At 53.6% G+C, this 26106-nt stretch overlaps 1 protein-coding gene across 5 annotated transcripts; it reads right to left on the bottom strand.

Moving 5' to 3' along the window:
- Positions 1 to 448: 448 nt before the first annotated feature.
- Positions 449 to 25542, bottom strand: IGF2BP2 (insulin like growth factor 2 mRNA binding protein 2). Of its 5 annotated transcripts, XM_086754457.1 has the most exons (18): positions 25353 to 25528; positions 24758 to 24818; positions 16093 to 16141; positions 15669 to 15720; positions 15015 to 15078; positions 12088 to 12160; positions 11888 to 11955; positions 7861 to 7995; positions 7302 to 7424; positions 6880 to 7015; positions 6564 to 6692; positions 5602 to 5625; positions 4151 to 4219; positions 3886 to 4002; positions 3545 to 3619; positions 3188 to 3319; positions 2767 to 2880; positions 449 to 2129 (listed from the first exon to the last, which is right to left on the bottom strand). In XM_086754457.1, the coding sequence occupies exons 1-18, from the start codon at positions 25525 to 25527 to the stop codon at positions 2034 to 2036; spliced, it is 1692 nt and encodes a 563-aa protein (XP_086610583.1). In that variant the 5' UTR covers position 25528; the 3' UTR covers positions 449 to 2033. The 5 variants fall into 5 exon arrangements, with proteins under 5 accessions (XP_086610583.1, XP_086610579.1, XP_086610582.1 ...); XM_086754453.1 differs by having other exon boundaries at positions 11888 to 12160; positions 25353 to 25542; XM_086754456.1 differs by having other exon boundaries at positions 449 to 966; positions 11888 to 12160.
- Positions 25543 to 26106: the final 564 nt, after the last annotated feature.

Raw genomic sequence — 26106 nt, 5'->3', positions numbered from 1 at the left:
AGGCTCCTCAGCTACCGGCAAGACAGAGGGTTGGCTCGCTGCAGACACAGCTGTGGGAGTGGGTGAGGGCACCCGAGCTTTCCAGCTGCACAAGCACAATTAGTGAGCCGTTAATAAGCGCAGCAGTGCCACGGCATCATTTCGGGTTTGCTAACTAACAGTGGAGACACACAAGCCCCAGTTTAGTGCAGGGAGAGGTGGCTTCATGATGGCAACCCCTCCTCAAGTGACTGGGTAAAGCTGATGCTTGGTAATGTCTGCAAACACCCCTCCCCCAAAAAATACACCCCTCACCCGCACCCCTTCTCCCCCCAGCAGCACAGCTCTGGCTGCCCAGCACCACAGGCAGGGAAATGGGGCAGCCATGGGGGAACCCTCACCCCAAGCTCAGCTTGGCCGTGACCAACACAAGACACTTGAAAGAAAGCAACAGAGAGCAAGCTCAGGCTCTTGTTAGCTGGATATATTTCTCTTTTTTGTTGTTGTCATTGGGGATTTTTTTCACAGAACACTTTGCAGTAGAGGAAAACGTGGCGTCGCAGCCCGTGGGTCTGGCGCTGCCACCGGCCCCTCACCCCGGCACGCTCAGCCAGCGGCACAGGACCCACCCGTGGCGCGCTGCTCCCGTCCCTCCTGTTGCCCATCAGCTTCCACCACTTTCAGTGGTTGGTGGTTTGTTTTTTTTTCTTTCTACCTTTCTTTTTTTGTTTGGGTGGTTTCTTTTTTTTCCTTTTTTTTTTTTTTTTTTTCTTCTCTTTTTAAACATTTCTCAAGCTTTCTTGAAGGAATGGCCACTGGCTCTCAGCTAGCAGAAGGAGACTACGGAAGAGCTCTGGGACACATGGGATGGTTTCCTTCTCCCACCTCGCAGCTGACTTGGTCGAAATCGTTTTCCAACTCGTTTTTTTTTTATTAAAAAAATAAAAAAATGCTCCAACTATCAGTTTTACAAGGCATACAAAATCTCTAAAAGGGAAACACAAGCGCAAGGTGCTGAGGTACGAAAACCTGAGGTAGTTTTTGTGTGTGTATGCATGTGTCACGTGGGGTTGGTTTGTTCTTTTAATTTTTAAAAAAATTTGATAGTTTTTCCAGCCCTGGGCTGACAATGTATTGTAAATCTGTTTTCCCCACCCTTTCTTCCCTCCTCTCCCTGCAACACTGAAAGAAAAAGAATTTTCCCCCAAAATCCCTGGCTAAAGCAGGCAGGGCTGGCGCTGCCAGGGATGTTGGTGCCGAGCACAGCTGTGTCCGGCAGCGATGGAGAGAGGGGACAGACAACACAGTTGGAAAGGGGGGACAGAATGGATGCAAACCCCGGTTTTGGACTCTGAAGCAAAGAGGAAAGGGGGAAAGGGCATGTGAAAGAGATTCCTCTTTTAGGAGACGGTATCCCTTTTGTTGGCTCATACAGGCACTGCTCTTCTCAAAGCCCTTAAGAAGTTGCTTTTTAACACTCATTTAATATATTTTGTTTTTTTTCCCTGCTGGCAATCCTACATCTCTGCTCTACTGTGCATTTGAGAACCAATGGACTAGCTCCTTTCCTTGAACATCTAGAAAAGCCTGCTTTTGCTAAAAACAAACATCGCCCTCCCCCCAATCCCTCTGAAATAAAAAAAAAAATTAAAAAACAATTCTTACAAAACTTAAAAATCGACGTTAGTTTTGTTATCGATATATTAATTCTAAAATTGATGTGCGCCGCAGCCCCCCACACCGGGCGAGCTCCTCCAGCCGTGCCTGGATGGGTGGCTTTTAGGAAATTTAAAAATAATTTGAAAAAATATCTCTCTCCCTCTCTGCCTATGTTAGTCCAACTAAAGGGACAGCGTCAGGAGGCGATGGAGTAAGGGGGAGGCTGTGAGATGGAGAGAGCCCTCCCTGTTTCCCTCCCCTGTGCATCCTCGCAGCGCCCTGGGCCGCGGGGTGAGGGGCTCGATGGGGGTCTTTGGTTTGCTCCCCTGACCTGCTGGGGGGTCCGGCAGCGGGGTTACATTCATCGGGCGGTGCTGGCCGGCACGGCGGGAGCCTCACTTGCTGTGCTGCGAGGCCGGGGCTCCCTGAGCGTGTTTCTGCTCCTGCTGCTTCACCTGCTGTACGATTTCCCTGATCTTGCGCTGTGCAGTCTTGGGGTGGGGGGAAGCAAGAGCCAGGGGTCAGGGTGGGCACCATGAGCAGCCCCAGTAGCTGTTTCCCCCACCCCGGCTGCAACTGAACATCTCAATGTCCACCAAGCTTTTAATTATCAAACAAGCACGTGGATTGGCACAGCCCTCATTAAGGATGTGCTAAAGAAGGAGCCACTCTGCTCCAGCACAGCTGCAAGGGGAGCACTGCAGGGTTTTAACTTGTGCTTCCTCTGTTGCTCCTCCAGAGCCTGAATTTTGGGGTGCCACCATCCCACCCAAGCAGACAGGAGACAAGGCTGTGGCACCTACACCCAGGTGGGATGCGGGTGACCATGGGAGCTCCCTGCCAGCGCTGATGCCAGGGAGCAGCTGATTCACACCCTGGGTGCCACTGTGCATGGTGTCTAAGACTTCTGTTTTACCTAAATCAAGCCAGTCTTTAATTTTAGTGCTGGCACAGCTGGGAAGAGCTGCCAAAACACCTTGAGTGCATCCTGTGTGCACAGGACCCATCCAAAACAGAGCAGCAGGACGCTCAGGCAGTGCTGTGCTCCGGGCTGCTGCCCAGCCCAGCAGCTTTCCTCGGTGAACTAAACCAGCTGGGAATATCGGAAAAGCCACAGCCAAACCTTACCTGACTGGCAAAGAAATGCCCAATGATTTTAACGATGACCTCTGCGTTCTCGTCCGGGGTTTGGTCTCGTGGCACAATGACTTCTGCACTGGTTAAGTTTTGCAGTTCATTCACCTGGAGCAAAAGACAGAACCCTGCGTGGGTTTTGCTGTGGAAGACCTAAAATCCTCCGCTACCGCTGTCACCCCAGCTCCAAGCCACCATGTGGCACCAGGCTGCTGAGGGTTGCACCCTGTCCCCCACCTTGGGACGGTCACCACCCAAGGAGAACCACCACCAGGACATGGGGCTGGGGTCAAGACGTTGCTGCGACCACTGAGCACCTGGGGGGAGTGCCACCCAGCGCGGGGAGGGCTGATGGGTGATGCCCAGCTCTGCAGCCCTGGGGCAGGGGGGGAGCATCCCTGCACCCCCCACCTACCGTCTTGCCACCTTTGCCTATCACGCGGCCGGCAGCGAAGGAAGGCACCTTGATGTGGGCTTCAAGCTTCACTTCTTCTTTTGGGTTAAAGAAGTTTTCCTCTTTCAGCTTCCCAAATATTCGCCCCTGGGCCTGGGGAGGAGACATAAGGGGAGTAAAACGCGTGGGCAGTGGTCCTGGCAACGCCTGCTGTGCCCCTCCATCCCCGAGGGTGCATCAAAACCAGGGTAGTGAGTGAAGAGCTCCCCTGGCACTCAGGGAGGCAAACCCCGGCTGGCAGCACAGGGGTGATCAAAGAGGTGCTCTCAAGTTGCTCCTTAGCATCCCCCCACGGCCCCCACCCCGTGGCCGGCGCACCTTGAACTGAGCCTCGGGTGACCCCGTGATGATGACCATCCGCTCGCTGGCGTCGGGACCTTCTGCCGGGGCAATCTGTGGAGGGAGGGGGGTGAAGGAGCGTGAGTGTGGCCCTGCTTTGGCAAGATCTCCCCTAGGTGGGATGTCCCCCCATGCAGGGGCATCCCCCTCAACAAGGCCATCTCCTCTCACCCAAGCAGGGGTGTGATAACTGGGGTGCTGCAGGACTCAGCGACGGGTTTGTACTAATTTGGGGAGCAAAATTGCTCCCTGAGGGCTCCTGTTCGCTGCCCTTGGCAGTAGGAAGGGGAAACCGAGGCAGGAAGCAGTGCTCTGCTCACCTTGATAGAGGCACCCGCAAACCGAGCCAGCTGCTTGATGTGCTGCCCCTTCTTCCCAATGATGGCTCCCACCGCCTGCGTCGGGATGAACAAGTTCACAACCTCCTGCTCTGGCAGCTGGCAAGGGTACGGAAGAGTGCAACAGTCAGGGGACCAGCCGGGCAGAGGGGCGGCTGCCACCCTACCAGCATCCCAGGGCAGCGCCTGCCCACCCTCCCAAGGCGCCCGAGCGAAGATCTCACGGAGGAGGGTGCCAAGCACTTACTGGGTGCTGATGGGGGAAGGCGCCGGCCGGGCGGCCTCCGTACAGACCCGAGAGGTATGCCGAGGAGCTCTGCAGTGGGAGAAAAAAACTACGGTCAGGGACACACCAACATGCCAGCCCCTTCCTGGCCGCCCCCAGCCCGACGTGGAGCAACGCGCCACCACCGTGAGCCTGGCAGGGACACAGGGACAACCCTCAGTCCCTGAAACCCTCCCCAGAGAGCAGAGGTGCACCCAAGGGCTGGGAGGTGGATGGGGGGGTCCCAGTACCCCCAGTCCCTCTCCATTGCTTCCCAGCTGTGTCCCGCCAGCATGAGTAGCGGGAAACCAGCCCCTACAGCTGAGGCAGCGCTGTAACCACCATCAGTCCCCTGTGGAGAAGGTGGGGGTTTGGTGAGAACTGAGTGAAGGCCTGGTTTGGCTCCGATTTCCATCACCATTTCCCTTCTCCAGTTCCAAGAGAAGAAAAAGCAAAGTCTACGGATGTTCCCCAAGATCCGGGCTGGGAATGCGGAGAAAGCAGTGGGTCTCTCCATGCCAAAAGCAAGGGGTGTGTGCCAGCACCCCAATCCAACTCAACTCAGTCCAACCCCTCTTCAACCATTCTGTGTCCCAAACACATCAGACATTTCTCCTGGCAGTAGACACAACCCTCTCCTACTCCGGATTCAGGGAAGTGCAACCAGATGCTACCTGCAAACCACTATTACGTAGTGGAGGAGATGATCCAGCTTCCCTGTCCACGCCGTTCTCACTCCTAGCCCTCTGAACTTGCCATGCTGAGGTTTTGTGCTCGTCCTCGCACTGAGCTCATGCTCCCCACATTTGCCCTTTCCTTCTGGCCATGGGCTGCTCCATGTCTCCTATGCCAACGTGTTCTCTCCTGCCCAGACGGGCCTCAGGGCCGGGGAGGACACTGTGTGTCCCCAGCTCATCTTTTTCACTGTGAAGCTCCCTCCCCGTCCTCCATCCTCACAAGGTCTCTAAAGCTCTGGTTTAAGCTACAGCCACTGACCTCAGGTCCTGCTGAGGACATGGTCAGAAACACTGAGGTGTGAAACGCAAAGGACCATGAAGTTGAGCTGGTTTTCTATTAAGTTTTTTTTTTGCCTGCTCCTTGTTTTACTATAAAAAATGACGGCAGAGGCAATCGCTCCTCTTGAATTCATCAGAGTGGCTTGAAAAAGGCTATGCAAAGCTCTGAGGTGAAGCAGCCCACACCAAACGCTGCCCTTCAGAAGACCTGCCCAGCTCCTCTCCATCACACCAACAAACGCTCAAGCAGACACTTCCCGAAGGCTGCACCTTCTCAAGCAGCCAACGCAGGCAGAGCATCCTCTGCTCCGCAGGCTGGCAGCGCAGAGACAGACAGACCAACCCTCTTGGTGCCCTCCAGGACCACCACACACATCACACTCATCCACTCCTCCGCACCACCAGCCTGGCACTCACCGTTCTCCTCCGACCGCTCTGCTGCTGGCGTCGCCAGGAAAAGAAAACAGCACAAGTAAATTAACCCGCACGCCAGTGGCTGTGCAGCCAAAGCATCTCAGCAGATGTATTCAGAGAGACTAACGGAGACAGACCACAGAGCCTGGTCATCCTAGCACCCATCCATGCTCTGTGGGTGCTAGTGGGTTGGGGATGGACCTTCTGCATCAGCACTCTGGCCGGCATGTCTTCCCAATGCTGGACCATCCCTGCCTGCGTGCAACCTCAGTGGTTCTGAAACTGCTTCCCAGGATTGCATTGCCCCATGTCTCAGCAGCCACAGCACCCCAAGAAAGAGGAAAACCCTTGCCTACAGAATCAGGTGGAGATCAACTCCCAGCAAGCACAACCCTTCAGGTGCCAGGGCAGAGATCAAGGCTGATGGCTGCACAGGGCGCACTGCTCATCCCCTTTCACATCACGCCGTGCGTGCCCTGCAGCGATGCCTGCAGGTTCAGGTGGCCACCAGAACCAGACCCGCAGCGCACAAGAGAGTCCACACCATCACAACCCAGCGGTGGGTTCGGGGTCAGGACTGAAGACCACCTATACGGTTTTTCCATGCTAGCATTGGCACAGGCTGCCCCCAGCCACCTTCAGATAACAGCACCCTTGGGACATGGCCAGTCCTTAAACACATGTGAGACCAAGCTCAACACAACATGGGGATGCAGCTGATCTTCCTGGGGAGCTAAATCCAAGGAGGGACAAGCCACATTCATTCACTGTCCTCTCCACTTCACTGCTGTGCTAAGCATCTTCCCCAAATGGTCAAGAGTCAGAGTTCTTTCTTGTTCAAGGCTCCCCATGAGATGGCTCCTATACTTATGGTGTCCACCCAAACCCAAGAGCTACAGCAGGAGAATCTAGAGACCACTGCCCCCAAGAACATGTCCCCAGTACCCCAAAACCTTTGCACTTACTGCAAACGGGTGGTATGGGGTGGCTGCTGCAGCCCCTCGGGCTCCTGGGGTGGATGGGAGCATGGACAGTCCCGTCGAGAAGATGCCCAAAGCATTGAGGTTCAATCCTGGGATCAGGTTGGCTTGTTGCTGGGAACGTGAAGACACAGAGAAACGAGTAAAAGGTAGAGTGGGGTTTTTGGAGATCTTGCCACCTAGCGTGTACATGATGGGTGAGGGCCAACCTTTGTGATAACAGATCGACAACCTCCCCCAATTTTCTTCTGACCACCTCAGCAGTGGCTCTGAAGCAAGGGCATCTCAGGCAGGAGCTTACATTGACAGCCACCACGTCGTTCTCATAGGCCTCTCGCAACTTCTTCATGATCTCCACTTCGGCATTGGAGCACGCCTCTGTGCTGCCCTTCACCGTGATGGTCCGCTCGGGGTTATAAATGGTTAAATCCTGCAAACTAGCCCACAGACAAAACCCAAGATGCAGTTACACTTTTTTTTCCAAGGGAAAAAAAAAAAAAAAAAAAGGAAGAAAACTCAAATCATAGATGAGGGTTCCCTCCCTGAGACAGCGTGGGACCACATGCCCTCTCCCTGCCCAATGCCACCATCCACCTGGGATGGAGAACACCCAACTGCGATGGGGAACATGCATGGAGGACACAACTGATCTGTTTTCTGGCTCCAGTGCTGCCCGTACCATGTTGGATGGAGGGGGATGGCTTGGTGTTCATCAAGACTTACGGGGAGATGGTGATCTTCGTGCCGGTGTCCTGCTCGATCTTCTTGAGGTTGCGGCCCTCCTTGCCAATCAACCTCCCCACTAGACTGTTGTGTGCTAGGATTTTCAAAGGAATTTCTTCTGCTCTAAAAGGGATTAAAAAATAAAATCTAAATGTCCATCTGGCTAGGAAACCTATTTCCAGCCAAGGGCCAGTAGCAATGTGGTGCAAGGACGAAAACCACCACTGTATCTCCTCAGCTTCAGGGGAATGGGAGCTCAGGGACTTCCCAAGCCTGATCGTACATCAATATTTCATGGAGTTTGTTCTCCAAGTTTTCCTATGTGCTCTTCGGACCCACCTGGTCTGTACAGCGCTGTCAACCACACCATGCAGAAGTTTTTCAGTTGTGAGTTATTAACTGTCCTATGACTCTATCCTGAAACTCCGAAGGCCAGCAGTTCCATCAGGGGGTGGGGAGTGACAGAAGACGACTTCTTCTCCACCAATAGCTGCATTTACCTCCCTTCCAACAAATCTGCCCACTTTGCCGAGCCTGGGGCACTGAATATCATACTTACGATTTAGTTTCATCAGCCTCCTTCTGCATGATATCGAGGATCATGCGACACGCTTCGGAGCACCCCTCTGGCGTGGCATGGATGGTAATCGGCTTTTCGGCAGCGCCAGCGTTCTCCTTCCGATGGATGTCAACCCTACATCAAAACAACCAGCAGAGAAGAGCCCCTGAGATGCGTCTGGTGTCACACAAAGGCTTTCAAGGCTGAGAAGCTGAGCTTGCTTATTCACAGAAAAGCTCATTTCAACGTCTGCTCAAGCTTTGGGGTGAACCTGGGTCTTGCTGACATACATGTACCATCAATCTGGTCTCATGCAAGTCCAGGTAGTGTTTCACTTTGATTGGTTTAGATGAGATTTGAGCTACGTTCGCGTTTATGACCCAAGCTGTGCCTGGAAGCTGAGGGATGTCAACCAATGTCAAACAATGCATCAGGGGAGGGCAGAACAAATCCTCAAGTGGACAAACCCCAGAGCAAACTGGTCTATCATCTTTGACGCCAGTCCTGCCTGGAGCAGGAGATTGGATTAGAGGTCTCCAGAGATCCCTTCCAACCTCAGTCTCTCCCTGCACAACACCCAAGGCTGTCCAGTGACCAGCAGCTGCCACAACCAGGACAGAGAGACAACTTACCCGTCGGCAGCGTTTTGTCACGACACGGAGGCATGCGTCAACAACAGCGTTTGTACTCACGCCCTTCCACGGGAGACCAGAAAGCTCTCCCTTGCGCACCGGCAGGGACCGTGCTCTAGCTCCTCTGGTCCTCCCCTCAGCTCATGGCGGGGAGGAGGCACGTGCCTCCAGCTCGCTCCTCACCGCTCAATCGTACCTGGCAAAGGCCCTGAGAGAGAGGGAGAGAGGAAAGCAGGGTAGGAGACTCCTGCCCGTCAACCATGTGTCTTGAAGAACAGATGTAAGCAACCTTTTCATCTTCTCCATGTGAGTCCATGCACTCTTCCCACCAGAGGATGATGCCATGCAGCCATCCTGCCACCAATTTGGGGTCCCTGTCTCTGCCGCAGCCAGAGCTGGGCTGGCCCAGATCTTCTGAGGAAGGTGCAGTAGTGACCACTCAGCCACCCAGTGAATGCCACCAGTGCTCAGCTCCAATATGGTGCCCTCTGGCCAAGTCTCTTTTTGTAAGAGGTCCTCATCCTGACTGGGATCATTCATGGGCGCTGCTGTGCATGCATGGCCAAGGGTTGTGGTGTGGAGTCACCCCTAACCAGCACCACATTTGGATGCTGCAGGGTCACGGCAAGTTTGCACAGGTCAACTCTTCCAGGAGCTCACGAACCAGCACGTAGGAACAAGGATGCTTCATTTACAGGGGAGCAGCTGGGTGAACCTTTCCTGAGGCAAGGGAAGAGCCTGACAGCACCAGCCTTGAAAGGCAACCCAGGGTGGCTTCATCTGCACATTGAAGAGGGAATGAAGACAGAATGCGATCCCCTTTGCAGGCTACATCTCTCAGGATCTCCTACAGCTTCAGCCAGAGCTGCTCAGGCAAGAGACAAGTCCTGCTTGGAATGGGCAAAGAGGTGCTGGTCACACCAGCATGGCCAGGCTCTCCCTGCTCTTTTGTCTACAGCACAAAGTGACCCACTTGCATGCTGTACACGTGTGTGACACCCCCTAAGGTACTCCCAGCTGTGGAGCTCCAGCAGGTTGACTTCGAGGACACATTCCTTCAGAGGCAGCGCCCAGCAGGCACCAGGACACCCACTGCCACCCCCTCCACCAGGGAGATGGCAAACGTGCCACGAGATGTGATGATAGGCCCATGCTCCAGAGTAGTGTCGCAATGTCACATTGGGTTGACACTCCCAGCTGGTGGGAACCGATGGAGAATGCATGACCACCTCAACAAACCGCACAGATGGGGTGGATTTGGCAGCTTCTCGGACCCATGAACAGTCAAGATGGAGACAGGGCGCACAGCTGTGCCTTTCTGCTGAAGAGGGGCCAAGAGCCACAGACGGGCTGGACGGACACACCCAAGTGACGAGTACCCAGGAGCAGGACACAGGCCAGGTTTCTGGCTGACCTCCAACCCATCCCAAACCTTGATGTGCAGGCAGAAGCTCAATTTGCAGAGAGAAGATGGGGTGCTAGGAAGGGGCCACTGCATTTAGACATGTCCTCTCCTGAAGAGCTGGAGGTGGAGGAAGGCTCTGGACTTCCCAGTACATCCCAGTGCTGCTGCTGCACAGCTCCAGTCCAATGGGACGACGCAGAAGGGGACCCTCAACCTCCTCACCCATCTGCACCTGCCTAGGACCCCAGGCACCTTTTAGGGGCTGGGAAGGCTTCAGAGAATGGTGGCCATGCTAGGGTTATCCTCGCCCCGTGGCTGCTCAGTAGTGATGGTCCTCTCTCCTCATCAAACTGCAAGGGCTGCAATCACTGTGGAAGGTCCTCTGGCAGGGTGGGCTCTCAGTCTGGGCTCCTTCTCAGCCAAGGAGGAAGATGGCTCAACCTGGGGACAGTTTTGTTCCCTGCAGCTCAAGAGCATCTCTGGCCATCGCTGTATGTTGAGACAGGGGTGAAGTCCTAAGTGACCACAGGAATCCAGGACCCAATGTCGTTCTGGGTAGGAGCAGGGGCCAAGCAACAGAATGTCATCAGTACTCTTATATCCAGGATCATCACACCGGTGGGTGAGGGTGGCCTTAGCAGGGACAGAGCTGCGGGCTGACACCCCAAACTGAAGGCGATGACCTCCTGAGACTGCCCAGGCCAGGTGCATGAGGTCCCTCTTGCACAAGGCTGGAGTGGAGGTGGTGGCACATGATGGCACACGGCCTCCTCAGGCAGGTCAGGAGAGGTGAAAGCACGGAACACGGCCTTCCTCCACAGCACGGGGTCTTTAGCACAGGCACAGGGAACCAACCCACAAGGAGGGAGAGCTCAGCAGCAGAAACTGCCCCAGGCAGCAGCATTTGGCCTTGTGGTTGGATGAAACCAGCAGCTTGTGCCTCCCACCTTTCTCACCAGGCTCAGGGCTTGCAAAGGGCAATCTTCCAGTTTTGGGTGGCAAGAACACAGCTACACTCACTGCTCATCGCACCAGGGGACTCACCTGGAGAAGAAGGGCTTGCAGACAACTGGGACGAGCTCACGGCTACTAGGTGGTCATGCTCTAGGGCTAGCCAGGCTCAAAGAGCTTCTCTCCCTATGTGTCTGCCCCCTTCCTGTACAAACCTCTTCCTGCAAACCCAACACTGGAGTTCGGCTCGCTCAGCTGCGGAGCAGCGTGTCTTCCTACCTCCTGCTCAAGCAGACGCACTAGTACCAAACAATTTGCCTCTAAAAGCTTCTCTGAGAACCAGGACGCCCTGGAGGATGTTCTGGTACAGGAGTCCTATGTCCTGTAGGACCACCGGGTTCAGCATGATGAGCATGGGAGAAGACAGCTTTGGGTTAAACACAAACAAATCTGGGCAGGAACAAACCATGCAGGAAAACCATGCAGAAAATCAGAGGTGAAATCAAAGTGAACATTGATAAGAGAAACATGGAAAACTTTGGCAAGACAGTCCCTTTCCTTTTTTTTTTTTTCTTTTTCTTCAGAAATAAAAATGTTAGAGTGCAAAAAAAGGCTTCAAACAGTTACAAAAAGCACATCCTTCTCCAGGCAGCGCTCCCGTGGTGCCCCCTTCCCCTGCGACAGCTCTGGCCCATACGGGGCACTGCGGGATGAGCAAATCCCGAGGGCAAAGACCGTGTGGGCACTGGCTGCTGTACCTAGGAACCCCCTTCAGCATTTTATCCCCAAACTTGCCATTTTTCCCTAAAGCCTCATCCCCAGCCATTCTCCTGATTAGGCTTTAGAAACTCATTCCTGGCTGGCTGTGGCGTGCATCCCCCTCCTGCCGCACCCAGACCCCCCTGGCCACCATCCCCTGCAAGCTGCACCCCAAGAAAACATTGCTGGCCAGCACTCAAAAGCCCCAGGTGCACGGAGAACCCATGCTGGGGACCTACAGCACCCTTCGGAAGGAAACAAAACCATTCGAGGTACTTACTTGGACTGGGTTTGCTTAGTAAGGTTCTTTATGGTCAAGCCCTCCTTTCCTATGATCGCACCAACAAACTGCGTGGGCACCAGCATCCGCAGTGGGAAATCGAGCTGTTTGGGCTGCGAGGAGCCCCCCGGGGAGGAGCCCCGCTCCCTGGAAGAGTGGCCCCCGCGGCGGGATCGCTGGGGGGGTGGAGGGGAGCTCACCTCTTCATCCGGGATGTAGGAAATCTTGAAGGAATAGTTCTCAAACTGGTGGCCGCTCAGCTTCTCAATTGCTCTGCAAGGTAGGGAGAGGTGGAGGGGCGGTGAGGTGCTCTCCGGTGACACGTACACCTCTGGAACTTGCCCTTGTAGACCGTGGTCCCTCCCCAAACCTGCACCTTCCTCCCTCCCCAGTCTGGAGAAGGTGGCCATGGGAAGCCAGAGCCCCCCGCCTCCCCTGTGTGGAGCAAGCCCCATAGCGTGGTGGGATGCTATCCCCTCCCACGTGGGTGATGCCAGGGCTGGCACACAGCTTGTCCCCCTGGCAGAGGCAGGATGCCAGCCGGGAATCTGCCACTTCCGCCAGGGAAAGCAGAGCCCGGACGCTGGCCAGAGGCTACCGCACAGCCTGGAAATGCTCTCATGGGCTTTTTAGACACAGAAAAGGTGACAGAGGGGCTCCAAGCAAGAGCCACCGCTGCAAGGAGAGGGATGCGGCAGATGATGATTCCAGCTCAGTGATGGGTGAGGGTGCAGCACCTGGGCTCTTCATCCCCGCAGGCCCCTCCTCAGTGGGGTGATGCCCAGCTGTGTTGGAGCCTGCAATGTCTTCTGCGAGCAGTGACGGCTTCAGCTGTACTCCTTTCCTCTTCCTACCACATCTCGCTTTGGCTGTTTACAGGCAGGCGTACGAATGCACCACTGCAAGCAGCTCCTTGCCAGGCCTGAACATCACATCCAATGAGGACTTCTGCAGCTTTGCTGTCCCTGTCCAAAATCAGCACAGTGGCCCACGGTCTGATTTCTCTGCCGATATCTTCCTTTAAGCTGCTCCTACCACAACGTGCTCTAAACCAAGCACACGCAACCATGAACCACCCGGCCTTTCCTCCCGTCACTCACCTCAGCGTCGAGCTGCTGAGTAACACCCAAAACAGGTACCAGTCTGCCTGGATGCAACAGATCATGGTGTCTTCGCTAACCCTGAAGCCTCTTACTCCAAAGCATCAAGCACTGCTGTATTGGTGACTCTTCATCTTTCTTTCTTGCCACACATTCGTGGCATGAGCTGCCATGGCTTGGTTTTCCTGCAGTCCAAAGCACTTTCCCTTCATCTGCTGGTAACCACCTTCCTCTGGCCAGCCAAGCCTGGACCAGGTGCCCAGGGTGGCCACCCCAGCTGGAGTGAGGTGGACTCTCCTCTGCTTCCTGGACGAGCAGATCATTCTCCCCATCTCTGTCCTCACAGGTCCAACCTCATGACAGGTCAACACAGACAGGAAATTCCTGGAACATCCAGCAGCAAAGGGACTCAAAGTAGGACCTACTACGGCCTTGGGACATCTATCTCTGCTCCCACACTCTACAGCTACAGCTTTCTGTCCTCTGCTGTTCCCACCATGCAGCATCCTCCCAAAACCAGAACAAGACTCACACTCCATTTTGCACTGGAAAATCTTGCTTTTGATGGACATCAACTCAGCATCCACAAAAACCTCCGCTACGAGAGTTTCTCCATCACAGTCCCATTCCCGCACTGCAGTGCCCTGAGGTTGGATGTTAAGCTACAGAACATGGAACTGCTCCCAGTTTGGTAACGCTGCCACTGGGGAACAGCCGGACTATCCAGAGCTCCTTCTTGCACAGGGTCTGCGTGGACGTGGCTCTCGGTGATATCAGAACTACCCTGGCTGCTAAGTACAAGATGTGCTCACTGCTTACTCGTAGCCAACAGTGCTGGTCTAGCACAGGGCCGAGATCTCTACAAGCCTGTAACAAAGCGTTTTGCATGAAAAAGTCCTTGCATTTCTGAAATAATCCCCAATCTGTATTTTTTTTTCCTCTGCTGGCTATGATAAATCTTTAAGCATGTCTTCACATGGCCCTACTGCACTGATGTACAGCCTCAAAGGGTTCCTCTGTCCTTTTGAAGTTTTTCTTGATGCGTGGCATTTCCATACGGCTCCTCTGCATAGTACGCAGGTGACTTATCCTCTACTGCTCTGCTCTGCATCCCCTGCAGAAACCAGCCATGGACTCCGTGGCTCCCTCTCACCTCCTCTAACCAGTTATTCCTCCACCCAAAGGCCCTCTCTCTTGTCCACAGCAGAAGAACTTTCTCAAAGCCTTTTAGAAGTCGACCAGCTGGTTTCTCTGGGCTCCAGGAAGCAGCAGGTGATAGCCTGTGAATATGTTGGGCTACAACTTGAATTTTCCCCAAATGGCCGGGGGTACTTACATCTCCCATAACTGCAGTGTTTCTTCATCATCTCTCCCACCTCCTCAACTGTATTCCACCTCTTCAGCAGCTCAGTCTGCATGGTCAGACTGGTGATTAATCCAGTGCATTCCCACTTTAGGTCTGGACTTCCAACCTGGGAAGACGACTCTTTGACAAACTCCTTATCTGACCTGACCCTCAGCTTTCTAAAGCGCTTTGCTCCCTGAAAACAAGGCCAATGAGACCCCACAGAGGACCCTGTAGGAAGGACAGCATTCAAAGAAAATTTCAAGATGGCACATCTGGGAGCCCCTTGTAGGAAAGAGGAGAAGGCACGGAGGAAGAGGGGAACAACCACGTGGCTGGTGGTCCCAAGCTGGTCCAGTAGTGGCTATGCATGTATGATGGGGCACCACGAGAAACCCCATCTCCCACTCAAGGGGAGAAGGCAGTAGACTGCCCAGCAGTGGGACAAAGAGAAGGCTGCTGGCAGAAGACACGCGAGATGACACAGCCCAAGATAAAACCAACATCTTGAGACGATACACAGACAGCCCTTAAGGCACTAGAAGCTTACACTGTAAGAGCTTAGAAACAACCCAAGGAAGCTTAGAGAGACAACAAGGAGAAGCCCAGAAGATACCTTGGATTCCTCAGGAAAAGTTCAGCTGGTGTGAAAATATGGACAAAACGAAACAAACCCACTTACACTTTTGCTTCTTCTTTAGTTGCATACGTTACGTTGACAACGGCTGTTTCTGTGTCTGTGTTGACTGTGGGAAAAGCAAGAGAAAGAGCATTAGAGCAGGGGAGGAGAGAGACCTGCTCCTGCTCCCGGCCCCCCCCAGTACACCCTGAAGGGGGGAAGCAGGTGGGGACAGTGGGAGGGTAATGCCTGTCCCACAGGGATGGTTTTGGCAACTGCGCAGGGTGCCTGCTGGTGCACTGCTGTATCTTCCACCAGCACAAGGATGGGGCTGAGCTGGCAAAGGACTAGAAGGTGCCAAGACCAGATCCTGCCGCCACCACTAAGGAGGACACATGGCCAGACATCACCGATCTACCAGCAGACCCCAAACAACACTCAGCTCGTTTTCACTTGCAGGGCCAAGTGGGTTTTCATTCACCAGGAACCAGGAGAAGCCCTGGGGATGGAGGACTTATGGCCCATGCCATCCCACCACCAGACAAGTAGCCCCATCTCTACCAGTAAGGCTTGGGTCTGCAGGGAAAATCATTTTAGCCCAGTACTAATAACTGGGAAAACTAGGTTTCACCCCACTGGGTTTTCTCCAGCATGGGCAGAGCTGGGGAGCAGCGCTGGGACTTTTGCACAGATGAGGACCGTGCTGGACCATCTTACCTTGCTCTACGTTTTCCACCGTCCCATACTGAGCTAACAGGCCATCCAGCACCTGGGGGAGAGGAGCAAACAAGGCAGGTGAGGCAGGCAGGAGAGGCTGCCAGACAGGCAGGGAAAGAGCCTGCTTCACCCACAGACACCCTCCAAAAACCCAGCATCACCCAGCTGCTTAAATGCCCTCACCCACCTGCACCCCATTATCCCAACAATGTCCTGCTGCTCAAAGCTGCCCCACAGCTCTGGGATCCATGAGCAGGCAGGAGAGGGAGCCCAGTTCACGCTCCACCTCCCTCCTGGGGTTAGTGGGAAGGTAAAGAGTGGCCCACGCACAGACGACACACTCCAGCAGTGCGGCTTGTGCCGCTCGGCAAGACTAATGGAGGAGGAGATGAACGGGATGTTTTTCAGACTGTCCGCTTCTTACCTCCCACTGCAGGTGCGGGGGGATGTTTCGAATCTGGATCTTCCTGCTCCTGCGAAGACAAAGCCCCAGGTTAGGGTCTACAGGCACCCGCAGCAGGAGGGCAAAGGCTTTCCGGGAATCAGGCGGCAGCTGGTGAGAACCTGCTGAAGCATCCCGCTTCCCCACGCTGAGCTGAAGCAGCTTATCCCCGGGGAAAGCCATTTCTCCCACCCTTGCCCGGTCGCTGGGGCCAAAGCTGCAAAAGCAAGACAAAATCCACAGCTCGTCCCACGAGAAGGGCTGCAGTCCAGCAAAGCAGCTGAAACCACCAAGGAGCCATGGTGCTGCTCAAACAGCCATGGTCAGCAGTGCGGTCAGCAATGGACAACAGACTACGCTCACCTCCAACCGAGGAGGTGGGCTCAATAAAACCCTGCATGGGTTTAACAGCTAGCTTCCCCAGGCCAGCCCATGCCAGATCCTCCTCTGGGGATCCTGTGTATGGCCGTCCTTGCTGAACGGTCAGCCCCCACCACGGCCAAGAACCCTGCCTGGTCCGCAACGTGCCCTCATGCCGTGTGTCTCTGCCCATCGGCAGAAATCATCACTACAAAAAAGTGGGGAAGCCAGAGCTACAGAAAATGGTGCTCTCCTGCAGCATCACCACACCCCTCTCCTCCAGCACCCATGGACTCCTGTCCCCAGCTGCTGCCAGGGATTTCACTGCTGGGCATGTAGCTGTAAGATCCTTGTGAGGCAAGGAGCAAGAGTCATCACAGCCTATCCTATCCCATCTCATTCCATCTCACCTCATCGAGACCCATCGCACTACATCCTATCCCATCCAACCCCAAGCCAGGAAGGAGGCACTGAGGTAGATCTGGCCCAAGTTGGACTATGGCATGGACAAACCTGCGCTACTCACCAACAGCCTAACCATCCTCTGCTCCTGCCTGTCCTTAGCACCCTGCACCGCCACTCCTGGTGCAAACACTCGGTAGGTCTCACTCCAAAAAATGGGCCATGTCTCATTTTAAAAACCCAACAACATCTCCCAGAGGGGCTATTTTAAGGCACCCAGGTCCACTCCCAGGTGGTGCTCAGCTCCCAGGAGGATAGCTCTTGCCTGCTCTGAGCGATGCACCCTGCTCCCAAGCCAAGGTGGCACACAGAGAGGCCATTTCACCTGAGCAAATCGCAGCCCAAGTGCCAGTGGCTCTCAAACCATCAGCATCTGAAAGCTTTCCAGGGAAAAGCCCTTCTCAGCTCCGAAAGCCCAACTGAAGCCCAGGACTGGCCTCTCCCCACTGGTGGAGAGCGCTGGACATGCTGCCCAGTTATTTCTACCACCTTCCAGCCCCAAAACAGAACTGGTGGCACCTTCACCTGCCGTATCCCAAGATGCCACCGCTCAGCTGCAAGCCAAAGCACTGTAGCCAAAGCTACAACCATCCTCCTCCTCCTCCCAGCTGGGAACCATCTGTGGCCAGGGATGCTACAGGCTGGACCACAGAGAAGCCACCCTTCTTCTGGGGTTCATTTGGCTTGGCTCGTCCCATCACTGAAGTCCAGCAGCCCAGGGGACCCCAGGCATTTTGAAGCAGCTCATCCAAACAAAACCAACACACTGGCCAGACGTGGTCCCCTCACCAGGGTGCTGGGAGTGACTCTAGAAAAGCCTCTGCATTGAACTGAACTGCACCAGGGCCATCATCTCCCCACACCTCTGCCGAGAGAGCTGCCAGGGCAGCCCCGGTCCCCCGAAATGCTGCATCACCGCTCTGTGCCGCTCGCCCACCTCCCGAAGAAGGACCATAGCAAGGTGCCACGTAACCCCCATTCCCAACGGGACACTACAGCGTATTCCCACTTCTGCAGTCCATCTGAGCTCATGCAGAGCATCTAAAGATACCCAAACAGTGCTCAAGGCTTCACCTCCACCACCTGGCAGGTCTCCCCACAGCTCATTATCACCACTCAGCATTTAAATTAGGGTTATTATTCCTACTGGACATATTTTTTATAGCTCTTGTAATTCCCCACCTGGCTGAAGCAGTGCTGGACCACACACAGTCATCGCTGACGGAGCAATGGATGCATTACCTGGGGCCATGATGGATGGATGCGTTATTCCCTAGGCTAGAGCACGTCCTTGTGGGACAGGGCAGCAGAGCTCAAGGCCACCCTCCTTCAACATCACTCTTGGGAGGGCTTTGGGGCAGCAAACACCTTTATTTTCATCTTCCTTGCTCCTCCCAAAACCTGGGAGATGGGGGAGTGATTTCGGCGCATGCACACAATCCCTGGTGCCTGACCTCGTGATGAAGGCAGAAGCCGCGTTTCACCCAACCTGTTTTGCAGCAGGCTGGTAGGAATTTAAAAAAAACCAAAACAAAACAAAAAAAAACCCCAACACCACCAACTATAAAATAACCAGTAACTATGGGCACAGAGTTTGTGGAAAAATAATTATGTGGTGCCACTAGCCCTGCTGTAGCGAGCTGCCCTCAGAAAACCATGAGAGCTGCATCCTTCCGCATCACCTTCCTGCTCACCCCACCTGCACGTGCCCAGCAGCCATCTCGGTGCCCAGCCCAGGACAAAACGCCGGGTGACAACCGAGCATCAGCCTCAAGTGCTAAAGAAACCAGATCTACATAGGTTCACCTGCTTTTTTGCCCTTCTAAATTCAATCAAAAATGGTCTTGCTTGCTGGCAGCTATTCTGGCTCGAGGAGGAAACATCTCCTCCATCCCAGAGCTGGGTTTTGGGTACCGCGTGCTGGCCAGAATCACACACAGAACGAAGGAGCCTGCTCGCTAACCAAGCAAGGCCATAAGCTGGGTTCATGAAATAATCTGCAACAGAGCTGAGCTACATTTCATGCATCGGTTAGACCGAAATCGCGAGGTCGATGTCGCAACCCTGCAGGGAAAGGGGACGGGAAACCCTCGGCCACCCGCGCCCCACCAGCTGATGACAAACGAGAGCTTCGTGTGCCGTGTGCCAGGTATCTGTACCGGGCTGAAATCAAGCAATAAAACAGAAGATGCCTTAAAAACTTGCAGTTTATTCCCCAGAATCAGATGGCTTAGGGTTTTTTTTTGGCACATCTCTCCCGTTTCCAGCAGCCCAGGCCCGCAGCAGCATCGCGCAGCTTTGTGGCCACCCCTCCTACAGGGAAATAACAGGTAACAGCCACCCTCAAAACCCAGGAAGAAGAATGAAGATGAGACGAAGCTGTGAAACAAAAACAAGCCAGCAGACCCCCTGCCCAACCTCCACGAGCCCTCCCCATGTCTGCCCATTGCTTCCCCTGCCCATCGGGCTGCAGCTCATGGAACACACACCATTCCCACCATCCCCTGGTTTCCTGCTCCAGGGGGGCTTCACCCCCACCTCTCCTCCCACAAGTGAACCAGAAACTCAATTCCACCGAGCTGGCTTAAATAGAAGCCTTACAATGGGATGCAAGCAACGGCTTCACCACTCTTTGCCCTAAAAAATGAAGATTTTTCTTCTGTTCAAGCTTTATATTACCTTACTGTAATAAAGCTATAAAGGGATTTTATCACCTTTCATCTCAGATTGGTTCTGAGGGCAGCTTCTGCTTTCAAGAAAAATGAATTTTCAAGGGAACCAGGGGAAAACAACAAGAGAAACGTGCTGGAAACCAACCACCCCAGCAGCCCTGCTTGCTTTATGAAATATTTGTCCCAGGGAAGAAAATACCCATGAAAAGCGATGCTCATCATCAGGTGAGGTCCAAACTCAGTCTCACCTGAATTTTTCAGACCCAGCAGCTCAGAGCTGGAGCCGGGCACACTCCCTTACCCAGACAGGGAAGAAAGCATTGATTGGCTTTGCCTCTCTCGATTATTATATATATTTTTTGGTCTATTGGGGTCATCCTCAACAAGTTTTGTTCTCACCCAACCCAATCCAGCAGCAGATCTTAATGACCAACAGCTCCACCAGCGCCGGGCTGGATAAGCATTAAAGAGCTGCCCCAGTTTCAACCAGTTGCCAAGAGCATCACGGATACGTCTGCTCCAGTTCCCCTCCCATCCCGGGGGCTTTGCCTTGACGCTCTTAAGGAATTAAAATCTGTTCACGTTAAAGCCGTGTCCTCTTCCGTAGGACGAGCAACCTGGCCAGGGATGGAGCTGTGGGGGGATGACGAGGACAGCACGTGATTGATACATCCCCGTCAGCTGGGGATGTATTAACAATAGGGATGAATGGGAAATAATGTCCCATCTGTCACAGCTTTTCAAGATTAAGCAGGGGAAAAAAAAAAAAAAAAAGGAGGAAGAGGGGGGAAGAAGGGGAGGGGGGAAGAGGCGGGAAAAAAAACAAAAAGAGGGGGAAAAATATTAAAAAGAGTGGGGGAAAAAAATTTAAAATGGGAGAAATTAAAAAGGGGGGGAATTAAAAATAGGGGAGAAAATTAAAAATAGAGGAGGAGAAAATTAAAAATGGGGGGTGGGATTAAAGGGGGGGAGGAATTAAAAATAGAGGGGGCAAAAAAATTAAAAATAGAGGTGGGGGAAGGGAATTACAAAGCCCTGGTGTGCCAGGTGGGCAGGGGGCCATGGCAGAGCTGCTGTGAGGGGCAGTCGGGCACGCTGTGCTCCAATCCTCTGCCACCCAAAGCCACCCCACCACACCCCCCCCAAAGCCCCAGCACCCATCTCTCCCCGAGGAGGGCTGACAGATGGCGAGCAGGGGTAGGCCAGGCATCAACGCGATACCCAACAGGGTAGAAGGGCAAGTTCAAACCAGTGGAGGAACCATAAAGTGATAAACGTTAACAGGTAATTAATGGCTTCGGTCACCCCCTGCATCCTCCACGCCTCATCCTGCATCCCCAGTGCCACCCTGCTCCCATCCCTGCATCCTGGCAAACAGCCAAGCGAAAAGGTGGCTGAAGTAAAATAAAACAACTCAAACGCCACTAGCTCCAGTTTATCCACTCCTGAAAACAGGCAAAACCAAAACAAGCGACAGCATTACACCTAGATATAACAAGCGCCGGAGTCCACCTAGGAAAGGATCAGCTCCATAGGGAACAGCACCCGAGACTGATGGGAAACCTGCTGCCCATCCAGATATCTAAAAGTATCTTTTTCAGAGATAAAGTACATATATAAAGTATCTTATATATATAGCCCCTTTAATTTATATATATATAAAAGATAATAAATATTTTAAATACCAAAAGATACACTATTAATTTATAAAAATATAAAATACATTAAAAGATACTAAATATATATATTTAAAACCTGGACCAGGACTGAGAGCAGCCCCACTCCTAGCACTCTGAATTCAATTTCAAACCCAGTATAACCCAACATACCATATACAAGAAAACCTCCAGCGAGTTTAATTCTCTCGATGAAGCGAAGGAAACCCTCCCCACACTGCGGCTGGAGAAAATATCTTCTTGCTCTTTATGTTTCCCTAATTTTTTTTTTTTTCAAATGAGAGATTTTTTTTTTAAATTAGATATATTAGAAGTGGAGATTCATGGGAGTATTTTTTTCTGCTCCTCGTGTGTTATTTATAGACGCACACACGAATAGGTGCTGGTGGCTTTTCCTGGCAAAGCAACTGGTTTGCACGAGGATTTCCACTCCCCTAATTAAGCAACTCATTGATGACAAGCAATTAAGAATGAGGAAAGAAAAGATGGGCTGCCCATGGGGAGGCAAAAGGGCTTGTACGTTTATTTCGAGCCATAACGTCAACAGTGTTTTGGGTTTAAAAACAAGGGGGTGGGGAAAAAAGCAAATAAATAAATAAATAAAGCCAAAATACGCAGAAACGAGAATTGAATTAATGCTCAAGAGAGGAAACTTATTTCAGGATAATTCTTTCTGAAATAGGAGAAAATCCTGCAGATCCCATAAAATCACCCCCAACAAAGCTGCCCGGGCAGGCGTTCTCATCCCTACCCCTCCAGCGACCGCTGCCCGGGGCAAAACCACCCGAGTTCTGCCACTTGCTAGATTGCAAAAATCATTCTTTTTAATATTATGGAGATTTCCAGCCCATGGTCTCTCCAACAGCCTCCCCCTCCACACTGTTTGGATGTCCCTTGTGCTTTTATTTATCATTGCTGAAAATTACAGCAAAAGTAGAAATTAAAAGGCACTTTGCAATCAGGAACCCGAAAATTTCACTGGTTTGGAGACACTAAACGGGGCTTTGCAACTTATTAAACTCACCAATTGTATTCGATCCTTGTATAAAAGCCAGTATTGGGGTCGTTGAGTTTTACTTCCCCTATTTCACAACCAATCCTAATTTTTTTTCAGTCCTGCTTTTCCATTAATTAAAATTTCAGAGATGTACAACCTATCTTTAAGGTGCAAGATGCTGATGCTTCCCTCACCATCACACTCTGGATATAAAATACTCTTGAAATAGGATTGCACCATCTCGCTTTAAGCAAAGAAAAGCATTCTCTGACCCTGCTGAATTTAAAAATAAATTTAAATATTAATTTAAAATGTTTAAATGTTGATTAAAAAATAGGGTGATTTTTTTTCTTTAATTCTCCAAGGCACAATACAGTATATACAAGGGAAAAAAAACAAAAACAAAAAAAACAAGACACAATCGTGACACTGTTGGATCCTTCCTATAGGAGCCTAAACCATTTGCATGGCAGTAGAACGGCTGATTTTTAACTCGTGAGAGGCAGCGCGGTGGAGCGGGAAGGATTTTGGCTCCTTCCCACCACCGTCCCGTTTAATTCCTGCCTTCGCAGAAACAGAAACAACCCCCTGCCAGCAACTCCCGGCCGCACCTCGAGGAAATCCCTGCCCTACATACCCGTGGCGGAAGGGTTTTCCAGCCCCCTTCTTATCAAACCACATTTATACGCATATAAATGCATCGGTGAAACAGACCTAGATTAGATTTGGTTACAAAAATAAAGCACTTCAGGTGAACGTGGGCACGGAAGGAAAGCGTCGGGCATCGGCGCCTCCTGATTCCCATCCCCGTGACGCAGAAACACTGGGGGACGAGAGCCAAGAGGGGCTCGGGTTCCCCACACCCAATTAAAGCACAAACTGATTTAAATAACCCCAGGGATTTTACCCAATCGAGCCCCCCTGAAATCTCAGCGCCTCTCTGGGACTCCACTGCAACTGCAAAAATTGGATTTTCTACGAATTTAAAGCGGGGGGAACGACGACGACACTAAAACATGACCACGTGAGGCTCCGTTCCCTGCCAAAAATCATGCTATAAAAATAAAATCTATAATCTACGGAGGCAAAGGCACGGCCCCCCACAACAGGATATATTAATATAAAACAATATATAAATTTTTTTAGCTGTGAAAAAAAATGTCGGTTTAAATTAGATCTCAATAACCTGGGGAAGCCGGGGAGCTGAGCTAGAATAGAAAACTTGGAGCCAGCTGATGCAAAATAAACCAGCATTAATTTCTGGGCTGTTTAAATGTGTTTTTTCTTTTAAAACTGAGAAGGAAAAGCAGCAGCACACCAGCCCGACGGGGAATTTAGGTAAAGATGAATTCCTTGTTTACATCCCGTTTGAACACGATAAAGGTCACGTCCCGGGTCCATACTATCTTACCAAACTCTCAATTTCTAGCCCCATCGCTCTTAAATAGTCATCGGTGGACCAACCTAAGGCTGCTGTAGAGATTCAGTTTAAAAATATTACAGCTGGGATTTTTTTTTCACTTGTTTTTTTAAGATTTTTTAAGGTAAGAGAGCGTGTGATCCCTGACGACGAAGAAATCCCGCTCCAGCACACGTGATGCTGGGCACGAGCCGCTCCCCCATCAAGCCTCAATTACACAACAGCGTTCCCCCCCCCCAAACTCTACAATTTCAAAATTAATACCCCAACACCAATCATGGACCAAACCTCCACGCTAACCAGCAGCAAATTATCCAGCAGGACCATCCGACGGGGGTTTTTTCCAACGCGCCAACCTTTTATCCCAACACATGTTGGGGGGAAAAAAACAAGAAATCGTGCAACAAGGCAGCTACGCAACGCGGTTGTGGGTTTTATTTATTTTCTCTACTAAACGAGAGGGTCCCATCTGTCCGGCCTCGGTGCTCCCCTACACCTGGGTAAAATAAGAGAGCGCGCTTCGACACAATAGAGTTTTTGGATCCTCTGGCAGTATAAAAAGGGAAAAAAGGTGTTTGGAAAGCAAATCGCTGAATGACTGATGAAAAACAACACCTTCTGACAGCGCTGGCAGCCCCACTGCTGGGCACGACCTCCCTTGCTGTAAATCGCAGCCCCCCACGAAGAGAAAGTCGGGGGGGGGAAAGGGCTTTTTTCTTTTTTCTCTTCCCCCCCCCCCCACCTTTCAAAAAGCAGCTGTTTTCCACTGGTGGCAGCGGGGTGCGGTGGCGGCCCCTGCCTGTCCCGAACCGGGGGCTGATGGTGGGGGGGGGGACACACTCCGTGTCACCATCGACCCTACGGCCGGGGTCCCCCCGTGGGAGTGGGGTCCCGGCCCGCGGGAGTGGGGTACCGGCCGTGGGCCGGCTGCTTCCTTCCCCCGCCTTTCCGGAGCGAAAGTAAAACCCGGCGGGGCTCCCGTCTCGCCCCCCCCAATCCCGAACCCCGGCTCCCAGAGCCCCCCCAGGGTGGGACAACAGCGTGAGGGGGGGTGTGTTACCTGAGCTTTTTAGGCACGGAATAATCCACCTCCATCACTTTGCCGTGCAGCTCCACTTTCCCTGCGGAGACAGCGGGGCGCTCAGCATCACCCCGGGGGCTGTCCACCCCCCTACCCCCTCATCCCCATCCTCACCTCTTCCTCCATCCCACCGCACTCCCCAGCCCCCCAGCCCCTTGCCCGCTCCCCCCCCGGCCCGTACCCGCCCTGCCCGCGCCTCCACGGCCGCCCCCCCCAGCCGCCCCTTTCGCCGCCCTTTGCTCCTCGCCCCCGGTGAGTTGGGGCTGGGCACCTCGTAAAATGGTTCCCCAAAGGGAGAAGGTGCCGGGGGGGCGACGGGTCGGGGGGTACGGCGTCCGGTCTCTTCTTAATAAAATCGAAGAAAAAAATCAGCGAAAAAATAGCCGAGGTTGGGAAGAGCCTGGAAGGAACCGGGAAGGGGGGGGGGGGGGGGGACGGGGACCGGTGGGGATGCCCGGGGAGGGGAGGGGGGACCAGGGGGATTGGGGGACTCAGGGGAAGAAGGGGTAGCCCCGGGGGTGCGGGGGAGGCGGGGAGCGGGGGTGGGGGGGGGGCGGTGCAGCCCCTGGCTTACCCGAGAGGGTCTCGATAGCCCGGATGGCCCAATTTTGGTCCGGGTAATCCACAAAGGCGTAGCCGGACTTCAGCAGGACCTGGCCGGCCAGGGGCAGCTTCCTCTCCCCGAAAAGCTGCTTCAGGTCCTCGGCGGTGGCAGCGGGGCTGAGGTTCCCGATGTACAGCTTGTTCATCCTCCGCCGCTTCATGGGGAGACCACCCCCCCCAACCCGCCCGCCCCCCCGGCTCTCTCTCTGCCCCCACCGCCGGCGGCCGGTAGAGACGCGGGGACGGGAAGGGAACGGCTCTGCGCCACCCGCCCCGGCCCTAGCCCCGGCCCCAGCCCCGCGGGAGCCTGCGAACGGCGGCGGGCGGAGCCCGGCCCGGCCCAGCCCAGCCCAGGCCCAGGCCCAGCCCAGGCCGCGCCCGCCCGGCCCCCAGGGCCGCCCCGTCGGGGCTCGGGAGCAGGTGGAGGCCGCAGCGCCCCGGCCCGGGATGTCCCGGCCTCAGGGGCTGGGATGTGGCGGGGGGGAACCGGTGGCTGGAGCCAACTCCCCTCCCGGGGGCGGCGGGGAGGTGTTCGCCCAGCCCGGGAGGAAGCGGATCCCAGGGGGGTCCCAGTTGTTTCAGGCGATTTATTCGTGGGGAGGGGTCAGGAGGTGCACCCCAGCCCCTCTGCCCTGGCACCCATCACACCCCGTCTCCACCCGTTTGCCCAGCTCACACAGCCCACTGGCAGATCTCCCTCTACCCTCGATGAAAACCGCTTGGGG

Source organism: Chlamydotis macqueenii, chromosome 9 (assembly GCF_036417535.1).
Source record: "Chlamydotis macqueenii isolate bChlMac1 chromosome 9, bChlMac1.mat, whole genome shotgun sequence".
Classification (NCBI taxonomy): domain Eukaryota; kingdom Metazoa; phylum Chordata; class Aves; order Otidiformes; family Otididae; genus Chlamydotis; species Chlamydotis macqueenii.
Note: the sequence above shows the minus strand (reverse complement) of the source record. Positions and strands in the feature narration are given on the sequence as shown.

What these genes read in the sequence shown, in the direction of transcription:
- IGF2BP2 (XM_086754453.1), bottom strand. Translation starts at nt 25,542, where the DNA reads ATGAAGCGGCGGAGGATGAACAAGCTGTACATCGGGAACCTCAGCCCC. An exon ending in CCCCGCACCTGCAGTGGGAG is followed by an intron (nt 15,721 to 16,092) that starts GTAAGAAGCGGA and finishes CCTCTCCCCCAG; the next exon opens with GTGCTGGATGGCCTGTTAGC. An exon ending in ACTAAGCAAACCCAGTCCAA is followed by an intron (nt 7,996 to 11,887) that starts GTAAGTACCTCG and finishes GTTTTGATGTAG; the next exon opens with GGTTGACATCCATCGGAAGG.